This window comes from Erinaceus europaeus, chromosome 2 (genome assembly GCF_950295315.1).
Source record: "Erinaceus europaeus chromosome 2, mEriEur2.1, whole genome shotgun sequence".
Taxonomy (NCBI): domain Eukaryota; kingdom Metazoa; phylum Chordata; class Mammalia; order Eulipotyphla; family Erinaceidae; genus Erinaceus; species Erinaceus europaeus.
This window is the reverse complement of record NC_080163.1, coordinates 132,887,787-132,907,257: the sequence shown is the minus strand read 5'-3', so window position 1 is coordinate 132,907,257 and position 19,471 is coordinate 132,887,787. Positions and strand designations below refer to the sequence as shown.

Below are 19,471 nucleotides of genomic sequence, written 5' to 3'. Positions count from 1 at the left end.
TTACACACTTTAATGTGTGTGCCACCTCCTCCCCCCTTCTACTTTTTAAAAGAGATGTTACTTATTAGTGAGGAGGATGGAGGGGGGAAGAGGGAGAGAGAGAGAGAGAGAGAGAGAGGTAGATAAAGGATTAGATCATTCCTCAGGCACATGGGATGTTGGGGATTGAATTCAAGACCTCATACTTCCAAGTTCAACTGCACCACCTACTAAGCCCTAAACTGTTCATGTAAATTGGTCACTTGCTTTCCATTCTACCATCTTCAGGTAATCTAAAAGTACTTCTTGTTGTATGTAGATCATTTGTGATTGGTACTTGGGGCTTGTAGTTGAGATCAGGTGTTTTGTTAAAAGGACCTTTGCTCTTGGGTGTCAGGTGGTGGCGCAGTGGGTTAAGCACTCGTGGCACGAAGCTCAAGGGCTGGCGTAAGGATCCCGGTTCAAGCCCCCGGCTCCCCACCTGCAGGGGAGTCGCTTCACAGGTGGTGAAGCAGGTCTGCAGGTGTCTATCTTTCTCTCCCCCCTCTGTCTTCTCTCTCCATTTCACTCTGTCCTGTCCAACAACGAACAACATCAACAATGGTAATAATAATAACCACAACGAGGCTACAACAACAAGGGCAACAAAAGGGGGAAAAATGGCCTCCAGGAGCAGTGGATTCATGGTGCAGGCATGAGCCCAGCAATAACCCTGGAGGAAAAAAAAAAAAAAGGACCTTTGCTTCCATGAACTCCTTTTACTAGCTAGTAGATCTTTCTTCATTTGATCTAATAGTAATTTTTATGGTTTAAAAAGCATAGTGTTATTTCCCACAAAAATGATTGAATTAAAGCAGGCTGACACTTGCCTTCCTATAGCTGACACTGTAGCAAGAACACATATAAACCACTTGAAATTAAATTCTTTTCAAGTGGTTGAACTTGCTCATTTGTCTTTTTGTTCCCCACCCACAAATAAATCTATCCATTTGTAGTGGGCATACGAGCTGGGTCTGTCCAACGAGGAGCCGGTTAGTATCCCGTTACATGCCTGTGAACACTTCTACCTTCTGACTCGCCCCTTGGAGACCCCTCTGCAGAGCAACACACCAAGTGAGGACTTGCACTTTGTTTTTTTAATCTTGTTTTCTTGCCACTATTCTGTCCTCTATAAAGGAAAACTTTCTGCTAAGGACAGACTATGTCTAAAAGTATTTTTCTGCATCATGTTAGAGGTGCACTGTACCTAATTTTAGCTTTTTTTTTTTTTTTTAATAGCTCTTTGTGAAGGGATGACCAAAGTTGGCATTTCACTTCAGAAATGTATTATTAGAGGCCAGGTGGTAGCGCATCTGGTTGAGTGCACGTTGCAGAAATGTATTACTATTTGCTATACAAACCAATTGTATTCCCAAACAGTTCTAAATTGAGAATATTTGAAATGTAACTGAGTTTTTGATTTGAATACACAGAGTTGTAAAACTGTCATAGGTATAAGCTGTTCTTAGTTGTTTAGTGACTTCAAGCACTATGGGGGGGGGTTTGGTATTATTTTGAAGGTTTTACTTTGTAACATGGGATCTGCAGTCACTTCTTTTTTGTTAGACTAGCTGTGGCACAGTGACAATTGCATAGTTTGGTTGTGAGAACTCATCAGAAGCTTCTAGGTTGCTGATCAGGTTAGGCATAATCAGAGAATCAGCCTCCACTATAAATCTAAGAGAAGAGCCTACCCTGGTGACTTTTGACGGGTATGTATAAAAGCTAGTGAATTCCTGTGCTGATTAATAAAGACATTAGGGGGAGATTTGGGTTTTGTTTGTTTTCCTGTTCATTTACAAAGCTGACTTCCCTCTAATCCCTATTTTCTACTTCCCACTTCCTTGTCTTTTTCTTTCTTAGCTATTGTGGATGCTGATGGAAGAATTTATATTCGGAACTGGCAAGGTGGCATCTTGTCTGGTGGTTTTGAGAAGAACCCAAAACCAATATTTACCGAGGGCAAGAATCAACTGGAGATTCAGAATCTACAAGAAGACTGGGATCACTTTGGTGTGTGAACTAGATTATAATTAAAAATACAATGTTATATTTCATCAAGAAAAATTTTACTGAAGTATAATTGGTATACAGTATCATACTGGCTTCATGGGTTAAACATTATTTGATTCTTGTATTTGTATGCATTGCAAGATGATAACGATGACCACAATAAGTCTAGTTACCATCTGCAACCATTCAAAGTTAACTTCTTAAAAATATATATATATTTTGTTGTATAGAGACAGAAACTGAGCAGGAAAGGGGAATAGGGAGAGAGAAAGCAGGACATCTGTAACACTACTTCACTGCTTGTGAAGCTTCCTTCCTGCAGGTGGGGACCAGGGGCTTAAACCTTTGTCCTTGTGCATGAAAACATGTATATTCTGCTACTGGGTGTGGCACCACCCAGCCTCTCAAAGTTAATTTCTAAGGTTTAATCTTTCAGCAGCTCTGAGGTTCACTCCATAGTTACTGACTCACTACTTATTTATTTTTGTGGTGTGAGTTTATATTATTATTGTCTATATATATTTTTTAAAAATTTAACCAGAGCACTGCTCTAGCTAATGGTGGTGCTGGGTATTTAACCTCGTACCTCTAAGCCTCAGGCATGAGAGTCTTTTGCATAATCATTATGCTGTCTCCCCAGCTTGAAAGTTTGTAACTCTAGGACTTACTTCATCCCTCCCTACCTCTTCCCCCTTTGGCAGTAACTGTGTTTTCATAGCATATTCAAGATGATTTTTTAAAAAGATTTTATTTATTCATGAAAAAACAGGAGGAAAAAGAACTGGACATCACTCTGGTACATGTGCCTCCAGGGGTTGAACTCAGGACCTCATGCTTGAGAATCCAATGCTTTTTTTTTCTCCTTTTGTTGCCCTTTTTTATCTTTGTTGTTGCTATTATTGTCGTTGCTGTCATTGTTGGATAGGACAGAGAGAAATCAAGAGAGGAGGTGAAGGCAGAGAGGGGGAGAGAAAGACAGACATACACAGACCTGTTCCACCGCTTGTGAAGCCACCCCCCTGCAGGTGGGGAGCTGAGGGCTCTAACTGGGATCCTTCTGCTGGTCCTTGTGCTTTACACCATGTGCACTTAACCGCTATACTACCGCCCGGCCCCTGAGAGTCCCAATGCTTTATCCACTGTGCCACCTCCAGGACCACCCTTTTCTGATCTTTATAATAATCCCATATGGTGGTTATGTAAAGCAATCAGTCTACAGAGCTTGCTTTGTCTAAGAATACAGATAGTGGTTAGCAGATTCAGGGAACTAAAATTAAAATCTTTTAAAAAATAATTGTTTAGGGAGTTGGGAACTGTTTAGCACAGCGGGTTAAGCGCACATGGCGCAAAGCGTTAATGGACCGGCATAAGGATCCTGGTTTGAGCCCCCCGGCTTCCCACCTGCAGGGGTGTCACTTCACAGGCGGTGAAGCAGGACTGCAGCTGTCTTTTCTCTCCCCCTCTCTGTCTTGCCCTCCTCTCCATTTCTCTGTCCTATCCAACAGTGATGACATCAGTAACAACAACAGTAATAACTATAACAATAAAACGAGCAACAAGAGGAAATAAATAAAATATTAAAAAAGATAAAAAATAATTGTTTAATGAAAGAGATAGAGGGGGAAGAGAGACCATTAAACTACTGCTGAAGTTTTATGCTAGAGGGAAGCTTTCTGGTAAAATTTTAAATAAAGTTGACAACAATTTCACTCAAAATTTAAATAATTTCATTATTATATAGTTAATATAATCACATGAATTTCAAAGATATAAGAAGGCTGTAGGGAAGAGTGTCCCTTTATGGATTTTCCCTTAAGCCTTTTACTGTGGGAAAGTAATTTTCTTTAATGTTTGTTTGTTTGTTTATTTATTTATTTTATTTTTTAACCAGAGCACTGTTCAGCTTTGGCTTATGGTGGTGCGGGGGATTAAACTTGGGACTTTGGAGCCGCAGGCCTGAGAGTCTTTTTGCATAATCATTATGCTATCTACCCTCTGCCCAGGTTTGTTTATTTTTATGAAAGGCAGACCAGAGCACCACCTATCTCTGGCTTATGATGATGATAGATATTTAACCTTGGCCATCTGGTGCCTCAGCATTTAAATCCTATATTCTAACACACTGAGTTATATTCCCAGCCTGGAAGTTCTAATTTTTGAAAATGAAGAGAATAACCATCTTCAGCCTGATTTTATCTATTACTCTATCACTAGATTATTCCCAAGTGATAGACTTGTATTTTAACAGTCCAAGGATTTGTGTTGTGCAGCTATTTCACTGAGAAAAACAGTGCCTGTGGTCTAGAAGGTGGCATAGTGGACAAGGTGTTGGACTCTCAAGCATGAGACTGATCCCTGGCAATGGATGCATTAGAGTGATGCTCTGGTTCTTTTTCTCCTACTATCTCTGTCATTAATTTGAAAAAAAAAGAAAAGGGAAAGAGTGGTGGCACAGCTGGTCGAGTACATGTTACCGTGCAAAAGGACCCAGGTTCAAGCCCCTGGTTCCCATCTGCAAGGTCAAGAAGCTTTATGAGTGGTGAAGCAGGTCTGCAGGTGTCTCTCTCTTTCATTCTTCCTCTCTGTCTCCCCTCCCCTCTCAATTTCTGACTATCTGTATTCAATAAATAAAGATAATAAAAAAGAAAAGAAAAATGGTCTCTTTTATTAAATTTCTCTGAATATCATTCAAGAGCATTTTCATATGTATCGTTCACTTTTGAGATTCATACATGAATTACCTACTTTTTTTTTTAATCAGCACTACTCATCTCTAGTTTATGGTTGTGGTGCTGGGAATTGAACCTGTCAGCTCAGAGCTTCAGGTGTGAAAGTCATTTGCATAATGGCTTTTTAATGCATGCACTCAAACAGGTGCCCCATCACCTGGCCCCAACAGTGGCTTTTAAAAAAACTTTTTTTTCTATTTATTGTGGATAGAGACATAGAAATTGAGAAGGGGAAGATGGAGGAGAGATACCTGCAGTACTGTTTTACTGCTTATGAAGCTTCCCTCCTGCAGATGGGAACTAGGGGCTTGAACATAGGTCGGTGTGCACTGTAATGTGTATGCTCTGCCATGTATGCGACTGCCCAGCCTCAACTTTGTCTTTTTGTTTTTTGATATATTTTATTTATTCCCTTTTATTGCCCTTGTTTTATTGTTATAGTTATTTTTGTGATTGCTGTTGTCATTGTTGGGTAGAACAGAGAAATGGAGAGAGGAGGGGAAGACAGAAAAGGGGAGAGAAAGCTAGACACCCGCAGACCTGCTTCACTGCCTGTGAAGCGACTCCCCTGCAGGTGGGGAGCCAGGGGCTCGAACCGGGATCCTTATGCTGGTCCTTGCACTTTGCGCCATGTGCACTTAACCCTGGTGCGCTACCCCCCAACTCCCAACTTTATCTTTTCTAAGCTGTTTTTCTTAGTCTTTATGCCAAGTACTTTATAAGTATATCCTAAAATTTCACCAAGGTTCTACTTGCTGAAAAATGACCGGTCTGGCTCTCTGAAATCCTCTTCCAAGAATTTGTGAATAGAGAATATGTACAAAAGTTGAAAGTTTTTGAGTTGCTAAAAGCTAAGTACTCTGGGTTTGTTTTTCTTAGAACCTCTGCTGAGTTCCCTTTTACGTAGGATGCCAGAACTAGAAACTCTGGAGATTGTCAAGTTGGTGAACTGCCCTGAGACCTTCACACCAGACATGAGGTGCATCATGGGCGAGTCTCCAGTAGTTCAGGGCTACTTTGTCCTGGCAGGAATGAACTCTGCTGGCCTTTCATTTGGTGGAGGAGCTGGAAAGTAAGTCTTTCGGTTTAGCTTTCTGGGCTACTTTTCTAATCTAGAATTACTTTTTGATACAGTATATAACATATCCTAGTATGTTACTAGTAACAGAGTGCATGTAACTTGAGGACTGTCCTAATCAAAATAAGCATTACAGGAGGCTTTTCTGATATTCCCAAAATGGTGTGTAGAATGTTTTGGAATCTGTGGGGTATGTTCTTTCAGCTGTGACAAAATGTTGGGCTCTCTGGTGTGCATTTGTTGGACCACCTCAAATGTTGGGCCTTTTAGTGATTCGTCTTCTCACGTCACACGCAATTCAAGAGTGAGATAGATGATCATAAGTAACACAGTTTTTTTATTTAAAAGTAGGGTGTTAATAGAGCTGGGGATAACAGGATGGTAGTTTATGTAATAGAATTTCATGCCTGAGGCGTAGGAGGTCTCAGGTTTAATCCTTGGTTGTACCATAAGCCAGAACTGAACAGTGAGTATTCTTGTTTAAAAAATAAATTCGGTACTAATAAAAATGTGCCAGTTAGAAAGCACAGATATTGTGTGATTTCACATATATGTTTCATAGCTAGTAGAATGATGGTTACATAATGAATACAGAGTCTAAGGCTAGACAGGTGGCTTACAAGGTCAGATTTGTGCCTTGCCATTTGCATAACTCAGCTTCAAGCCCCAGCACCACATGGGAGGTATTAAGACAATAGAGAAAGCTCAGCTGCTATGGCATCTCTATCTAAATAAAAAATAGCCCAGAAGCAGCAAAACTGCACATGCGTAAGATCCTGGAGACACACACACACACACACACACTCACTCACTCTAAAGTTTCTGTCTGAAAAGATAAATCTGTAGAAGAAATGATGGTAGTTACATGAAAATATCAATGTATTTAATGCCAGTGAACTGTCATTTTAAAAGTTAAGATGACCAAGTTTATTTCTATTATACTATAAAAGTTTTAATTAATATGGGGATTGGGTGGTAGCGCAGTGGGTTAAGCACAGGTGGTGCGAAGCGCAAGGACTGGTGTAAGGGTCCCGGTTTGAGTCCCCAGTTCGAGCCCCCGGCTCCCCACCTGCAGGGGAGTTGCTTCACAGGCGGTGAAGCAGGTCTGCAGGTGTCTATCTTTCTCTCCCCCTCTCTCTCTTCTCCTCCTCTCTCCATTTCTGTCTGTCCTGTCCAACAGTGAATGATATCAACAACAACAATAATAACCACAACAAGGCTACAACAACAAGGGCAACAAAGGGGGGAAAAGAAAAGGCCTCCAGGAGCAGTGGACTCATGGTGTAGACACTGAGCCCCAGCAATAACCCTGGAGGCAAAAAAAAAAGTTTTAACTAATGAGACCAGTTTTCTTGAGTCACTTGTAGAATGACTCTGAAAATAATTATAGAAAAGGAGTTGCCAAAAACATTTAGAGCAGAAATGTGTGATCAGATAACTGTATAATCTTGTGAGGTGAGTGTTTTACAGGAAAAACCACTGGATGTATAAATTTGAGTATATTTTTATGTTTACATTTGTTGTGGACAAAGGGCTTCACTGCTGCAAGACAACTTTTTTTTTTTTTTTTAAACATAGAGCTAGAGGGAGAGAGGGAAAGACACTACAGCACCAAGGCTTCCCCCAGTACCATCAGGGCCAGGCTCAAATCTGGGTCATGTGCATGGTAAGGCAGGTGAGGCTATCTTGCTGTCCTTTGTGTGTGTACTTTAAGAATAAAGTACGGGAGTCGGGCGGTAGCACAGTGGGTCAAACACACGTGATGCATAGCATTAATGGACCGGCATAAGGATCCCAGTTTGAACCCTGGCTTCCTTCCTGCAGGGGAGTCGCTTCATAGGCGGTGAAGCAGTTCTGCAGGTGTCTATCAGTGTCTGTCTTTCTTTCCCCCTCTCTGTCTTCCCCTCCTCTCTCGATTTCTCTCTGTCTTGTCCAATGACATAACAACAACAACAACAATAATAACCACAACAATGATAAAACAACCAAGGCAACAAAAGGGGAAAAATGGTCTCCAGGAGCAGTGGATCTGGTGCAGGCTGGAGAAAAAAAAAAAAGAATAACGTACATAATTTCATAGATGTGGTTTATGTCTAAACATCCTTGGGAATCTTATTAGTCTAAAAATGTTTTTTATTATTATTTTTAATTACTGGCTATAGACAGCCATAAGTCAAAAGGGAAGGGGGTGAAAAGAGGGAGAGGGACAGAAAGAAACCTGCAGCACTTCTTCACCACTTGCAGAGCTTTACCTTCTGCAAGTGGGAACCAGGTGTTTGAACCTGGTCCTTGCACAGTATAACATGCACTGAACCAAGTGCACCACAACCTGGTCCCTCAATTTTTTTTTAATTTTGAAAGCATTGCTCTGGTACATGTCCTAGGGATTGAATTCAACACCTAATACTTGCAAGTCCTGTATGCTATATAGTCCTGGCCACTTGAATGAAAATTCTTCTAGTGGTCTTATGATAGTAATTGAATTCATGTATATTTCTTTTAGAAAAATTAAGGAAATTGTTGGGGGCCAGTTGGTAGCATAGTGGGTTAAGTGCATATGGTGCAAAGTGCAAGGAGCCACCTAAGAATCCTAGTTCAAGCCCCTGGCTCCCCACTTGCAAGGGTGGTCGCTTCACAGGCAGTGAAGCAGGTCTGCAGGTGTTTGTCTTTCTCTCCCCCTTTATCTCCCCTCCTATTGGTTTCTCTCTGTTCTATCCAACAACAGTAATGACAACAACAATAATAATAACAAGGGCAACAAAATGGGAAAAATAGCCTCCAGGAACAGTGGAAGGAAGAAAAATTAAGGAAATTGTCCAAAATTGCTTAACCTGTGACAAAGATAGTGTCATTTGATTATCTTGGTTATTGATTCCTAGGACAGTGCAGAAAGTATTTCTGAAACCCCAAAACATCTCCATCTAAACAGGTACCTTGCTGAGTGGATGGTGCATGGATATCCCTCAGAAAATGTCTGGGAATTGGACTTGAAACGTTTTGGAGCCCTCCAGAGTAGCCGCACCTTTCTGCGTCACAGGGTCATGGAAGTCATGCGTAAGTGAAGCTCACAGTTACATCTGATTGTGAGTGTCCTACTCAGGGAGTATTCTGTCATACAAAAGACAGACTTTTCTTTAGTTCATTAATAATTTAATAACTGGGCAGGGGTAGATAGCATAATGGCTATGCAAACAGACTCTCATGCTTGAGTCTCTAAAGTCCCAGGTTCAATCCCCTGCACCACCATAAACCAGAGCTGAGTTGTGCTCTGGTAAAAAAAAATAATAATTAAAAGAAATATATATATATTTTTAAACACCAGAGCACTGCTCAGCTCTGGCTTATGGTGGTGTGGGGAATTGAACCTGGGACTTAGGAGCCTCAGGCATGAGAGTCTGTTTGCATAACCATTATGCTATCTCCCCCACCCCCCAAAAATAATTTAATAACTGCTTCAAGTTGGGCTCTGACATTTTATTTCAGGCCACTGTTGGGGGCACTCTGTCTCACGTGATATTTATGGAACATTTTCTTTAGTGTATTGTACCTTGTTTATTTCTGGAAATAGTAAAGTAGAATAGACTTAACTGAAGCAACAATCTCAGCATTGATTGCTTCCTTTCTACTTTGTCTGGAACAATGCTATGTCAAAGCAAAACCCCCACTTGATCTTTGAGAGCAAGGTTTGTTTTCCAAGGTGGAAAATTTGCCAACTTATCCTTAAAGTTTCAAGCTTCTGAGTGATTTTTACCATTAAACCATTATATGCTAACAAGAAATCACTTCTTATATAAATATAAAACATATTCTCCATTCTTGCTTCCTTCCAACTTTGAAAGATTGGTCTCTCCATTTTCAATTTACTCCTCTTGTCCCTGATTTATTTGCCAGTAAGCTCTTAAAGATAGCTTTGGGGCCTTAGGGAGTATGATAATGGTTATGCAAACTAGTTTCATGACTTAAGCAGCCAGGTTCAATACCCTGTACCACATAAACCAGAGCTCAGTAGTGTTGCAGTTCAGAAAGAACAAACATACAAGGATCTGGGTTCAAGTCCCCAGTCCTCCTCACCTGCAGGGTAGAAGCTTCAGGAATGGTGAAGTAGTGTTGTAGGTATCTTTCTTCTTCTCTATCCTCCCCATCCCTCTTGATTTCTAGTAAATATTCTAATAAAAATATTTTGAAAGCCCATACAGAAAGCTTTACTTTTTAAAAAAATATTTATTTCCTTTTGTTGCCCTTGTTGTATTGTTGTAGTTATTATTGATGTCGTTGTTGTTGGATAAGACAGAGAGAAATGGAGAGAAGAGGGGAAGATAGAGAAGAGAAAGGCAGACACCTGCAGACCTGCTTCACCGCTTGTTAATCTTAATCTTTTGTTTTTAATTGGGGAATTAATGTTTTACATTCAACAGTAAGTACAATAGTTTGTACATGCATAACATTCCCCAGTTTCCCATATAACAATACAACCCCCATTAGGTCCTCTGAATCCTTCCTAGACCTGTATTCTCCCCACCCACCCACCCCAGAGTCTTTTACTTTGGTGTGATACGCCAATTCCATTTCAAGTTCTACTTCTGTTTTCTTTTCTGATCTTGTTGATCAGAATGATCTGCCTGAGAGTGAGATCATTCCATATTCATCCTTCTGTTTCTGACTTATTTCACTCAACATGATTTTCTCAAGGTCCATCCAAGATCAGCTGAAAACAGTGAAGTCACAATTTTTTACAGCTGAGTAGTATTCCATTGTGAATATATACCACAACTAGCTCAGTCACTCATCTGTTGTTGGACACCTGGGTTGTTTCCAGGTTTTGGCTATTACAAATTGTGCTGCCAAGAACATATGTGTACACAGATCTTTTTGGATGGATATGTTGGGTTCCTTAGGATATATCCCCAGGAGAGGAATTGCAGGGTCATAGGGTAGGTCCATTTCTAGCCTTCTGAGAGTTCTCCAGACTGTTCTCCACAGAGGTTGGACCAATTGACATTCCCACCAGCAGTGCAGGAGGGTTCCTTTGACCCCACACCCTCTCCAGCATTTGCTGCTGTTACCTTATCTGATGTATGACAGTCTCACAGGAGTGAAGTGGTATCTCATTGTTGTCTTTTATTTGCATTTATCTGACAATCAGAGACTTGGAGCATTTTTTCATGTGTTTCTCGGCCTTTTGGATCTCTTCTGTGGTGAATATTCTGTCCAGGTCCTCCCTCCATTTTTGGATGGAGTTATTTGTTGTCTTTTTGTTGAGTTTGGCAAGCTCTTTATGTTGGTTATTAAACTCTTGTCTGATACATGGCATGTAAAGATCTTCTCCAGTTTTGTGAGGGGTCTCTTGATTTGGGTAGTGTTTTCTTTTGCTGTGAAGAAGCTTTTTAATTTGATGTAGTCCCATAGGTTTATACTTGCCTTAGTCTTCTTTGTAAGTGGATTCGTTTCATTGAAGATGTCTTTAAAATTTATGTGGAAAAGAGTTCTGCCAATATTTTCTTCTAAGTATTTGATAGTTTGTTGTCTAACATCCAAGCCCTTGATCCACTTGGAATTTACTTTTGTATTTGGTGAAATACAGTGGTTCAGTTTCATTCTTCTGCATGTTTCAACCCATTTTTTTCCAACACCATTTGTTGAAGAGACTCTGCTTTCCCCATTTAATAGTCTGAGCCCCTTTGTCAAAGATTAGATGTCCATAGGTGTGGGGCCTCACTTCTGGGCTCTCAATTCTATTCCACTGGTCAGTGTGTCTATTCATGTTCCAGTACCAAGCAGTTCTGATGACAATGGCCCTATAATACAGTTTGAGATCTGGGAGTGTGATGCCTCCGGTTCTGTTCTTTTTTCTCAAGATTGTTTTGGAAATTCTAGGTCTTTTCTGGTTCCAGATAAACATTTGTAGCATTTGTTCTATTCTCCTAAAAAATGTGGTTGGGATCTTGATGGGGATAGCATTAAATTTGTAGATGGCTCTAGGTAGTATATTCATTTTGATGATGTTAATTCTTCCAATCCATGAACATGGACTATCTTTCCACTTCTTTGTGTCTTTTTCAGTTTCCTTGAGTAGTGACTCATAATTTTCAGTATATAAGTCTTTCACTTCTTTGGTTAGGTTTACTCCTAGATATTTTATTGTTTTTGTTGCTATAGTAAAAGGAATTGATTTCTGGATTTCAATTTCTTCTTAGTGTTTACATAGAGGAATGCCACTGACTTTTGAATGTTAATTTTGTAGCCTGACACCTTACTGTATTTCCTGATGATTTCCAAAAGCTTCTTGCTGGATTCCTTAGGTTTTTCTGTGTATACTATCTTGTCATCTGCAAATAGGGAGAGTTTGACTTCTTTTCCAATCCATATGCCTTTAATTCCTGCCTGATTGCTATGGCAAGAACTTCCAACACTATGTTGAATAGTAATGGTGATAGTGGGCATCCCTGTCTAGTACCTGATCTGAGTGGAAATGCTTCCAGTTTTTCACCATTGAGTATGATGTTGGCTATAGACTCCACTATCTTGAGGAATTTTCCATCTGTTCCCATTTTTTGTAGTGTTTGGATTATAAAGCGATGTTGTATGTTGTCAAAGGCTTTCTCTGCATGTATTGATATGACCATGTGGTTTTTGGTCTTGCTTTTGTTGATGTGGTGGATCACATTGATTGATTTACGTATATTAAACCAACCTTGCATCCGTGGGATAAACCCCACTTGGTCATGATGAACAATCTTTTTAGTATACTGCTGTATCTGGTTGGCTAGAATTTTGTTCAGTATTTTAGCATCTATATTCATCAGAGATACTGGTCTGTAGTTTTCTTTTTTGGTTGTGTCCCTGTCTGCTTTTGGTATCAGGGTGATGTTAGCTTCATAGAAGCTGGCAGGGAGTATTCCAGTGTCTTCAATCTTCTGGAAGACTTTTAAAAAGTAGACATATTAGTTCTTCTTTGAAGGTTTTGTAGAATTCATTTGTAAAACCATCTGGCCCAGGACTTTTATTTTTGGGGAGATTTTTGATAACTGTTTCAATTTCATTAGCTGTGATGGGCCTGTTCATGTTATCCACTTCCTCTTTACTTAGTTTTGGAAGTTGGTAGGTGTAAATAGAATAGTGTTAAGCAGGGGGGATTAAACTCATGAAACAGAAGGGGTTTTTAAAAGCATACCAATAATTCTCTCTTTCTTTTTAACTAATGGCCATAGTATCAGGATTGTGGGGTGAACAGAAACCTATATCGTACAGGCATTTTCAAAAGAACTGGCATAAGACATGGAAAACAAAATAGGCGAGCAGCAATAACCAGTGTGATGTCAAGGGGAACATTTCTTGCCTCAAAGGGCAAGGCCTAGCAGGCGAAAGGGCATTTCTTGCCTCTGGGAGCGCTTCATGCCTCTGGGGTCATCTCTTGCCTCAAAGGGCGTTTTCTGCCTCGGTGGGCATAACCTAATAAGGAGGGGGAGTTTTCTACCTCTGGGAACAGAGCCTGCAGGCAAGGGAACATGGTCTATAAAGTCTCAAGGCAATTGGTTGAAGTTAGTCTTTGAGAAACACAGCAGCATGTACCAGTAAGTCCTATGGAGGTGTCAGTCCAAAGTAGCTGACCACAGAAGAAAATGCCAAGGGATGAAACTGTCTGTCTCGATGGGGAATGTCGGCCACCAGAATTTTGTTTTTTTGTAGAGAGTGAGCTTTGGAGTCTGTGAATCTGTTTCTTCAGGTCGTGCCAGGTCACATCATTGGTTTCTGGGGGTGTGTTGTAGTCATTCTATCTTGTGGGCGATGTCAGAGAACAGGATCTAAATGGATTTTTAGGAATTCTATTTGAGTAGATGCTTTTTCATGTGAAGACTTGACAGCTGAAATTCACTTACTTGTCAAACAAAACTTGTAGCAGATTAGAAGTTTACTATAATTGATAACTCCATTATAATTGGAAGTCCTTTCTAGTATGATTTTAAGGTCGTTTAAACAGTTTAAACTCAATAAAATGTGGAAAGGTAAACAGAAGAACCATGGTAGAAGCCTCAGGCATGAGAATAATTAACATAATCATTGCACTATCTGCCCCGCTCATAACTCATACCGTTTCAGGATTAAACATTTTAGATTTATGTCAAGACGTAAAAAAAAGAAATCAAAGGAGGGAAAAAACAATTTTTTGGATTATTTCTGGATGTCTCTAGAAATCATGGCTACGTCTAGCATTTTTTTTTTAATTCAATGTCAAACAAAAATTCAGTCATTAAATCACTCTCTTACGAAACAGATCTCACCATGTAGCATTATGAGTCCCCGAAGGGCGTCCTAGTCCAAAAAGCTCTTCAAAATTCTATTTAGGGTGCTTCTGACTGTTCCTGCTGGATTGTTTCAGGCACCCATTTTTAAAAGTGTTTTCCCATCGAAGAAAGAATCCAATCAGGAGAGTAGAACTAACCACGTGTCTCCATTCTTGGGGACTGCCAGGGTACTGGAGAATGCTCCTCAAATTAGAGTAGTCCTTCTCCATGGGAAACATGTGAGAAGAAGTCCAGAAAGTCTCAGGGGAAATCTCCGAGTATATCCCAAGGACTATGACAGTCATAAAGACCCAAACTGTGGCCTGGAGCAAAATGTAGTCCTTTTCCTCAGGAAACATGGTAGAGGGAATCCAGAAAGTCCAAGGAGAAATCTCCATGCATCTCCCAAGCTCTATGATTAGGGTCACAAGAAACCAAAGTTCCCAGTCAGGGAACCGAAGTGTGGCCCAGAGCAAAATGTTCCAGAGAGAGTAACTGTCTCATGATGAAATAGTAGAGGCTTTGGCAAACCCCTTCATAAGTAGAAAGGCAACCCATGGCAGATGGGTAGCCAAGTTTACTTATCTGGGCGATGGGCGGGTTAGGTCCCACGTTGGTGCCGGTCCCTGTTTCAGGGCTTATGTCAGTCTCTTGTTCGGGCGCCATATGTGCCATTATGTTGTTTTCGCTGGGCTGGCTTCACGGGCGGGTAACAGATGACCCGGGACTCATGGCTGGGTTGTACGCAGTATCTCTTTATTCATGCAGGACTCAGCACAATCTATACCAAGCTAAGCTAAACTAAACTAAAAACTACAATCTTGTCCTTATAAATATACTAGCCCAGTAGGGTGGGAGCAGGATGCGACTCAGAGAGGGTGGAGAGAAAAGTGACTGGTGAAAATCAGGGTATGACAAGGAGAGAGGGCGGAGCAGGTGAGAATTCTACCACTAAACCACCAATACCCTGGAGGGAAGGTGGTGCTTGTTAACAGAGGTTATGTAAATAGAATGAAGTGGTTATGTAAATAGAATAGTGTTAAGCAGGGGGGATTAAACTAATGAAACAGAAGGGGTTTTTAGAAGCATACCAACAGGTAGGTATCTAAGAAATCGTCCATTTCTTCCAGGTTCTCTAGCTTGGTAGCATATAGTTGTTCATAGAAGCCTCGCATGATGATATGTTGAATTTCTGCGATGTCTGTTGTGATATCTCCTCTTTCATTTACTATCCGATTTATTTGGGTTCTTCTCCCTTTTTTGTTTTGTGAGTCTGGCTAAAGGTTTGTCGATTTTGTTTACTCTTTCGATGAACCAACATTTACTTTCATTGATCTTTTGTATGGTTTTCTTATTCTCAATGTTATTTATTTCTGCCCTAACTTTAGTGATTTCTGTCCTTCTGGTTGCTTTAAGGTTCCTTTATTCTTCTTATTCTAGGTCTTTAAGATGTGCAATCAGGCTGTTTATTTGTGCTTTTTCTTGTTTCCTAATGTGTGCTTATATAGCTATGAACTTCCCTCTCAGGACTGCCTTAGCTGTGTCCCAAATATTTTGATAGCTTGTGTCTTCATTTTCATTGAACTCTCGAAACATTTTGATTTCTTCCTTGATTTCCTCTTTGACCCAGAGGTTGTTAAGAAATGTACTGTTGAGCTTCCACATTTTGGGACTATTACTAATCTTTTGTTGATTGTTAAGTGTTAGTTTAATTCCATTGTGGTCTGAGAAGATGCTTGGGATGATTTCAGTCCTCTTGAATTTGCTCATGCTGTCTTTGTGGCCTAACATATGGTCTTTCCTTGAGAATGACCCATGTGGATTTGGTAAAATGTGTATTCTAGTTTCTTGGGATGAATGACTCTGAAAATGTCCAATAGTTCTACTTTATCTATCTCTTCAATTAGCTCCCTTATGCCTTTATTGATTTTCTGCCTGGATGATCTGTCAAGTTTAGAGAGTGGGGTGTTGAAGTCCCCTACTATGACTGTGTTGCTGTTAATATATTGCTGTAGCTCTTTCAGTAGAAGTTTGATGTATTTAGATGGCTTCTCATTGGGTGCATAGATATTAATAATTGTTATGTCCTCTTGATTGACTGATCCTCTGAGCATTAAGTAGTGTCCATTCCTATCTTTTTTAATCTTATCTATTTTAAAGTCTGTCATGTCAGATATGAGAATAGCTGTTCCTGCCCTTTTTTGTGGGACATTGGCTTGTATGGTAGTTTTCCATCCTTTCACTTTAAGTCTGTGTTTGTCTTGTTGAGTTAGGTGGGTTTCCTATAGACAGCATATTGTTGGGTTGTATTTTCTGATCCATCTTCCTACTCTGTGACTTTTAATAGGTGAATTCAGGCCATTGACATTTAATGATATCAAAGATTGAAGATATTTTAACGCCATTCTTGTAGAGTTTTAGTGTGTTCTGATATATGTCCTATTTATGATGGTCTGACTGTTTATAGAAGACCTTTCAGAACTTCTTTCAGGGCAGGCTTGGTGATAGTTGATTCCTTCAACTGTTGCTTGTCTGAGAAGGTTTTGATGCTTCCATCTAGTCTGAATGACAGTCTAGTAGGATATAGTATTCCTGGTTGAAAGCCTTTCTCATTGAGAACTTGATAGATACCTTGCCATTCTCTTCTGGCCTGTAGTGTTTGTGTGGAGAAGTCTGCTGCTAATCTTATGGGTTTTCCTCTGTAGGTGACTCTGTTTTTCTCTTGCAGCCTTCAGGATCCTTTCTTTTCTTTTAAATTTTTTTTTAATATTTATTTTATTTATTCCCTTTTGTTGCCCTTGTTGTTTTATTGTTGTAGTTATTATTGTTGTTGTTGTTGTTGGATAGGACAGAGAGAAATGGAGAGAGGAGGGGAAGACAGAGAGGAGGAGAGAAAGATAGACACCTGCAGACCTGCTTCACCGCCTGTGAAGCGACTCCCCTGCAGGTGGGGAGCTGGGGTTCGAACCGGGATCCTTATGCCGGTCCTTGAGCTTTGCGCCACCTGCGCTTAGCCCGCTGCACTACAGCCCGGCTCCCAGGATCCTTTCTTTATCCTTATTCCTTTCCATTCTAAATATGATGTATCTTGGTGTCTTTAGGTCTGGGTTAATTCTGTTTGGGACCCTCTGGGCTTCTTGAATCTTTATGTCTTTGATATTGTCTAGACTAGAGAAGTTTTCAGCTATTATGGCCTGAAGAATGCTTTCTTCCTCTCCCTCTCTTTCTTCCTCTGGTAAGCTAATAATGCGTATATTGTTTCTTTTGAAGTCATCCCATAGGCCTCTGTTGTTGGTTTCAGCATCTCTTAATCTCTTTTTGAGATCTCTTACTTTTTAGTTGTCTCTAATTCATCCTCAATCTTGCTAATCCTGTCTTCAGCCTCATTGATTCTATTCTCCTGCCCTCTACTGTTTTCTGGAGTTCATCTATTTTGTTTCCCTTTTCTGATACTGTTTTAGCTTGTTCAGCTAGTTGTGTTCTTAGCTCAGCTAGTTCAGCTTTCAGCTCTCTAATAACCTTGAGATAGTTAGTGTTTTCTTCCAGAGTCTCATTTGTTGTTCCTGTATTTCTGATGACAATTCTTTCAATCTCTTTACTCACTCCTGTGATTATTTCCTTAGCTAATGTTGGATGTTGAACTCATTATTTTGCGTTTCACCCTTAGGGGGGCTTTTAGCTGGACTGTTGTCCTGGGTAGTTTCTCCAATATTTCTTCTTGTTGGTTTACCCATTTTATATATTATGTTATGAGTTCCCTCTCTTAGTACTTTTCAAATTACTGATCATTATTTCCTGGATTGACTTGTGTCTAAGTAAGGTAATTAAAGAGTTCACAGTGGTGGAATTTAACAGTTGTTTCAATAGTATTTTAATCCCTGAGTTGGAGCTCAGTGATTTAAAAGCCCCTTTTTAAATTTTTTTTTTCTTCTCTGTAGGCTATGGGAGCCTGAGGGCTTCTAACTGTAAGTAGGCTTCTTAACTTAATCACTGACTCCTGACCAAGAGATAAGGCAGGGTGTGGCAGAGATAGTCGGGTGGTTATGCAAAGAGACTTTCACAGCCCCACAGCTATGCCACGGAGGTATAGGTCTTCTCCTGAATTTCCTGGTTAGATCTCTGTCCCCCAGTGTCCCTCCCTGCCGCTGCTTCAGATTCTGAGGGCAGTAGCAATGGAGACTCAGGGTTGCACTTGGTGAGTCTCCGGGAGTCCTCTCCTCCCTTCAGCTGTCCCCTTGTTGGTGGAACAGACTGGAGGTGGTGTCTCAACTGATAAACCACCGGACTGTTACCAGCCACTTAGTCTCTCCCTAGGCTCCTCTCTGTCACCAGCTATGTGTGTTTGCACTCACTGGTGCTTTGATGGGTTCCTGAAGTCGTTCTAGTCCTGTCTTGTTTCAGTCCCAGGTGGTCTCCTTTGGTATTCCTAGTTGATCCGGGAGAGGAGAGGAGAGAAACAAATCTGCTGCTCTGCTTCACCGCTTGTGAAGAGACTCCCCTACAGGTGGGGAGCCGGGGGCTTGAACCGGGATCCTTACGCCTGTCCTTGCACTTCCTGCCATGTGTGCTTAACCCGCTGCGCTATCACCCAACTCCCAGAAAGCTTTACTCTCATACATGTGTCACTAGGAATTGAAGTTGGAACTTTAAGCATGCAAGCCCTGTGCTTACTTAATTGAGCTATTTCCCCATCTACTTTCTCTTTTTCATGTAAAGTAGAAACTGTAGGCATGAAGAGATTGGCAAATTGTCACAATATTAGGGGTGTGTGATTTTCTTTAATTTCTCTAATTCAGTATACCTCTTGTTAAGAAGAGTATTAGGCCAGATCTTTTCTTTGGAAGAACCTAGAGATCCTATCTATTTTTACTAATTGACATTGCAGATTAGATGTTAGGAGAAATTATTTCTGACCCTAACTTTAATGTGTGAATAATGTCACTAAAATATTATTATGCATATTTCAAAACCTGTCAGATTTGGGGTCACCAAGTAAAGAGTGTCTTAAATACTAGAGCAGAAATAAATGTAACAGGTCTAAGATCCCAGTAACATAGCACTATAAAGGAGCAGGTGCCTTTTTTGTAACGTTAGAAGCTACCTGTGTCTTACTGACGTTACTTTCATATTTGCTGTGGAACTTAGCAAAGTTTTTAAAAATATATATTTATTTATTTACTTATTCCCTTTTGTTGCCCTTGTTGTTCTTTTATTGTTGTAGTTATTATTATTGTTGTTATTGATGTCATCATTGTTGGACAGGACAGAGAGAGATGGAGAGAGGAGGGGAAGATAGGGAGATAAAGACACCTGCAGACCTGCTTCACTGCTTGTGAAGAGACTCCCCTGTA

The 19,471-nt window shown here is 40.4% G+C and overlaps 1 protein-coding gene across 5 annotated transcripts in view; it reads left to right on the top strand.

Moving 5' to 3' along the window:
* The window catches only part of PDPR (pyruvate dehydrogenase phosphatase regulatory subunit), a 57,955-nt gene that overhangs the window by 20,587 nt on the left and 17,897 nt on the right, over window positions 1-19,471 (top strand). For 4 of the 5 annotated variants that reach the window (XR_009548261.1, XR_009548260.1, XM_016190190.2 and 1 more), the window contains exons 7-10: window positions 975-1,092; window positions 1,882-2,031; window positions 5,640-5,832; window positions 8,768-8,892. Coding sequence is in view for 3 of the 5 variants with exons in the window: in XM_016190190.2 (XP_016045676.1) it covers window positions 975-1,092; window positions 1,882-2,031; window positions 5,640-5,832; window positions 8,768-8,892 (586 nt within the window). In the remaining 2 variants the exon portion in view is untranslated. The remainder of the gene's footprint in view (window positions 1-974; window positions 1,093-1,881; window positions 2,032-5,639; window positions 5,833-8,767; window positions 8,893-19,471) is intronic. The other variant, XM_060185184.1, reaches the window with a different exon arrangement.